General features: G+C 51.4%; 1 protein-coding gene across 1 annotated transcript; it reads right to left on the bottom strand.

The window, feature by feature from the left end:
* Positions 1–933: 933 nt before the first annotated feature.
* On the bottom strand, positions 934–4,586 carry AVPR1A (arginine vasopressin receptor 1A). Its single transcript, XM_034063072.1, has 2 exons — positions 3,578–4,586; positions 934–1,855 (listed from the first exon to the last, which is right to left on the bottom strand). The coding sequence occupies exons 1-2, from the start codon at positions 4,584–4,586 to the stop codon at positions 1,572–1,574; spliced, it is 1,293 nt and encodes a 430-aa protein (XP_033918963.1). The 3' UTR covers positions 934–1,571.
* Positions 4,587–4,879: the final 293 nt, after the last annotated feature.

Raw genomic sequence — 4,879 nt, 5'->3', positions numbered from 1 at the left:
CCACAGTTGTGGCCCAGTTTCTTTCTCTCCTAAAGCAATGAGAAAAGCAATCTTGTTTGTCTGGGTTTGGTGGAAAGAGAGGAACCTGCTGCTGAGGTTCCTCCTTGCAAACATAAGCATACATATTGCAGAGCCATGCATGTGCGCAACTGCTCAAGCGAGCCCGATGGGTTTGCACTGGAAGTCCTGTGCTGTGCCAGGGGATGCCTGGATTCCAGGACCCAGAGAGCTCAGGAGAAGGGAGCAGACATGCAGCTGTACTTCTCAAAGAAACCCTTAGGGCTCTATAAGCCACTGCAAAACTTGGTCATGGATCTCCAAAACCCAATCTCCAGGTAAAAGACAGACTCCATGGAATGACATAACAGGATTATTTACAAGCTATAGAAACTACATTTGACTTGTCATGCACTGTAGTGAAAACAAGCACACCTTGATTGCTTTAGAACTAGCAAATGTTTTGTGATGACTTTTTATTGCAGTTTACTGACAAATTTGAAGACTATATTGCCATGATCTGCCAAAAAAAAGCCCCAAACCCACAACAAAACAACAACATTGACAATTTTTGCATATTTCCAGAAGACTCCAAAGTTTGATTCTCGGATTTGCGTTCTGGAATGTACTGATTCTTCAGCTCTTACCAAGTGGCCACATTCTCCTGAATTTATTCGCTTGACAACCAAATCTGGCTTGACCCTACCTGTCTTAGTGATAAAACAAAGAAAATATGCGATTCCTACCCATAAAGCCAGTGGTTCTGGTAGACACGGTCTTGTTGTAGCTGTTTGTAGCAATACTTAGATAGTCACAGATTATCATGTTTCTTTATCACTAATTTTTTTAAAATCATTTTTAAAAAATCAAGGTAGATAAAACAACACCCCCAAAAATATGCTGTATGAGTGCCATCGACAGAGGAAATGTCACCCTAAAAATGAAACCCCACAATACACATCCACACATCGATGCAGTGAAGGATTTGCCTTCACAAGGGCTATTAAGTTTTACTAACTGAGAATTTTTAGACCTTTACAAGAGCACTATGATCCATGAAATTCCCAAGAACTCAGCTCCTGTCTAACCATGCTCCTTATCTGGAGACTCAGGACTTTTTTCCAACTCTTTACTTTGTGTGTTTAAGACTAAACTGTGACCTTGTTTATATCATCTTCTTCCCCTGTGTCTTCATCGATCATGAGAAGCATTTTAGGCATTAACACTAGAGAGCAGAGTTACAACAGCACATACCAACTCCACTATTTTTACTGCTTTGAACAAGCAGCAAACAATAAGCTTCATATTTTAGAAACAAAAAAATAACATAATAAATTCTATTTAGAAAAATAATTCCTTTATTGTTGTAATGCCTTCCTATCAGTCCTAAACACCTTACAGAAAATAATTGTATGCTGCAGAACTGCTTATTGAGCAATATGGCACATTTTGTCTTACGGCCATCTCAGTCATTCCTTGTTATCAAGACTGGTGACCCTGACCAGTGTCAAGCTGCAGTAGCCTTCCCAAGCACTGCCAAGGGGCTGCAAGCCCTGCCTCCCCTGGAGCCTGTCTCATGTCGGGATGGGGATGAAGCTGGTGGATTTGGAATGGGGTGACTCTCTCCAGGTGTTCAGGCTGTGGGTTGGGCTTCTGTTGTTGGTAAAGGAGGTCTGTCGCCTGCTGTTGCTGTTTGAATCTTCTTTACTCAGTGTTTGCTTTATTTTTTGGCAGCAAGGGAAGCTCTGGATGCAGTCTTGCAGGAGATGCCCACTGAAGAACATGTAGATCCATGGGTTACAGCAACTGTTCAGACTGGCTAACAGAGCCGTGACAGTAGTCGCAGTGTTTTCAGAATCTAGGGAGCAGGGGGAAAAGTGGTTTAATCATCAAAAGAACATTTGTACCATTCAGTCAATCACTTTACGAATGGCTGGATTTATTTTCCTGAATAATTCTAATTCTCAAAATTGAGGAGCAGCATTTGGAATGAATAATAAGCAGATAAGCAGGGAAGTTCTTATTTATGTAAGGCTTCCACTGAAGTCAAGGGGAATTTGTCTAAACAGACTTCAAAGAGCTGTGACAGAAGAAGACATGGAACAATCAACCCAAAAACAATGCTTCAGTCCCATTTCTGCTGATGTTTATCCATGTGTTGATAAGCTCATGTTTTAAATACTGAAGTTTTTATCCAGACCTTGGTTTTAAAAACTGGCTACCCTGTGAGGCAATGGCAAGTTTCCCACTGCTTTCAAAAACACTGCATTTGCTTGCTGAAAAGTGTCGGATGCTCAAGTAACTACTGGCTTGTGAATCAAATCTGGATTTCAGAGACTGAACAAATTTACTCAAGGGAAAATGGAAATAAGCACTATGCCATAGAACAGTTTCAGTCTTCTACCTTCAATAACTAGTTAAATTATCAGGGACTTTAAATACATATGTAGTCTAAGCAAGTATTAGTGATCTTTCTTTGTAAATATTGAATCTCCAATGAAGCTTAATTGCTGTGTTATGCAGTTCTGTGGATTTAAAAAATCTCTTCAAGCAAACCTACCAAATACCCATCTGTTCAATTAGATTTGCATTTCTTTTGAAGTCAAAGGAAAAATCAATTTTTCTCCTGCAAGCCTTTTTTCTCTGTAGAGATCTTCATTGTAGGCTTGACTTCACTCCCCTGTTAGGGACAATCAGTGCTACATTACAGTAAGTGATAATTTGGGGATATTAAAATAATCCAGATATTATGAATTCTAACATTTTTTGTTTGCTGCTTTCTCATGAGCAAGCAGGGGATAGGTTCCTATGTTGCCTGCCATTCCCTGTGTAGTAACTTTTAAACTCACCGGGAGTTTAAAGCTCACTGTTTTCAAACAGATTTAACAGTGGGACAGGTATCCCCACAATACTGAATTGCCACTGTTCCATGAGAACTGGTGGCTGGCTAAAGAATCTGCTCAGGGGCAGCTGCCCTATTGAGAGGAAGGGTTCAGGGTGCACTCAGCCCTGTTATTAGACAGCAGAGTGTGCACATGCGAGGCAGTTACAGGAAAGAGGGCTTAGTAAATTCCCTGCTCCTATAATTACTCATGACATATAAGTGTGTATGCTTAATAACAGCACATAACGTTTATGAAGTTTTACTAACCGGCATCTTCACAAGGAAGAAAACGTTGCTGGGTCAAATTATCAAGGCAGGGAATCCCGTTCCCACCCACTCCTTTCGCTCTGGCTGAGAGGGCAGCGGCTGCTGCCCCGCTCCGGTCCCCGGCTGCCCCCGGAGCCGGTCGAGCCGTCCCGTCCGGGACTGCCAGCGGGGCCGGCGGGGCAGCCTGGGGTTCACCTCGGCCCCGAAGGCGCCTGCGGGGGTGAGAGCGTTTGGCTGCTGGTCCCCGGTGCCCGTTCAGCTGGACGGCCCCGGCGGCCGCGCCGCATCCCCTCCGCGCTCGGCTCAGGACCACACACCGCCCCGGGGAAGCCGGCTCTGCCCCCCGAGGAACCCCAACGCGTGGAGCGCGGCCGGTGGGAGCCCGCTGCTTGCCCTCCAGGTGCCCGTCGGGGCCTTCCCGTCACTTACCGACCCAAGGGAAGTGCTGGTCCCAGACGGACCACATCTGGATGGTGAAGAAGGGCGCCCAGCAGACGACATAAGCCGAGACAATGACGAAGGTCATCTTTACGGTACGGATCTTGGCACGGGAGATGGTCTTGACGCTGCTGACACAAGGGGCGAGCAGCAGCCCCCTCCGCGGGCCGCCGACACTACCCGGCCGCCGGCCGCCGCCGGCCACCGCCTCCCCGGGGCGCGTCTTGCCCCTGACGTTGCGCCAGATGCGGTAGCAGATGAAGCTGTAGCAGGTGACGAGGATGAGGACAGGAGCGACGAAGATGCCGCCGGTGATCCAGGTGATGTAGGCGCGGGGCCCCCAGGGCATGATGAAGTGCGCCCAACAGTCGTACACCTGCGAGCCGCGCTCCACCTCGCTGAGGGAGAAGATGAAGTACTGCGGGGTGCTGAGCAGCAGGCTGAGCGCCCAGGCAGCCGCGATCATCCCGTAGGAGCGCTTGGTGGGCTGCTGCAGCGTCTTCAGCGGGTGGCAGACGGCGATGTAGCGATCTGCGGTCATGGCCACCAGCATGTACGCCGAGGCGAACATGCCGAAGACCTGCAGGTGCTTGACGACGCGGCAGAGCCCGTCTGGGCCGTGGAAGCGGTGGGTCACCTCCCAGCAGAGCTGGGGTAGCACCTGGAAGAAGGCCACCACCAGGTCGGCCAGGCTGAGGTGGCGGATGAAGAGGTGCATGCGGGACGCCTTGCGGGGCGTGCGCCGCAGGGCCAGCAGCACGCTGCCGTTGCCCACCACCGCCACGGCGAAGGTGACGGCCAGCACGGCGATCTCCAGCTTAGCCAGCTCCTCGTCCCGTCCGAAGGGGTCCCAGCCACTCAGGCTGCCGTTGGGCGACCCCGACCACGCCTCGGGGCTGGGGCTGCTGCCGCCGCCACCGGGCTCCACCGCCCGCCACCGGCTCCCGTTCCCGGGAGAGGGCCCCGCCCGGGGCGGGCCGGAGCCCCCGGCGAGCCGCATGGAGGGGGCTGCGCGGTGGGGTCCAGCCCGACCCCCCCACGCCCGCTGGGCCGCCGCCTGCTCGCTCCGGCGGCGCTGAGCACCGGGCCAGGTGCCTTTATCCGCCGCCGAGGGAGGCGAGGCGAGGGGGGAGCTCCCTGCCAGTGGCTGCCCGGCGCCTGACGCCAGCCCCCCCCTTCCCTCCTGCCTCCGCCGCCGCTGCCCCGTCCGCGCCCCTCCGAGGGACCGGGGCCGCTCCGCCCAAAACGTGCTCCTCCGAGGGCAGCCGGATCCGCCAACCCCTGTCCCTGCCG

The sequence above is a fragment of the Melopsittacus undulatus genome, chromosome 5 (assembly GCF_012275295.1).
Source record: "Melopsittacus undulatus isolate bMelUnd1 chromosome 5, bMelUnd1.mat.Z, whole genome shotgun sequence".
NCBI lineage: Eukaryota > Metazoa > Chordata > Aves > Psittaciformes > Psittaculidae > Melopsittacus > Melopsittacus undulatus.
The sequence above is the reverse complement of the archived record's forward strand: the minus strand, read 5'-3'. Positions and strand labels throughout refer to the sequence as shown.

Coding starts and splice junctions, on each gene's coding strand:
- AVPR1A (XM_034063072.1), bottom strand. CDS start 4,586: ATGCGGCTCGCCGGGGGCTCCGGCCCGCCCCGGGCGGGGCCCTCTCCC. Junction 1,856..3,577: donor CCAGCACTTCCCTTGGGTCG/GTAAGTGACGGG, acceptor CCTGCTCCCTAG/ATTCTGAAAACACTGCGACT.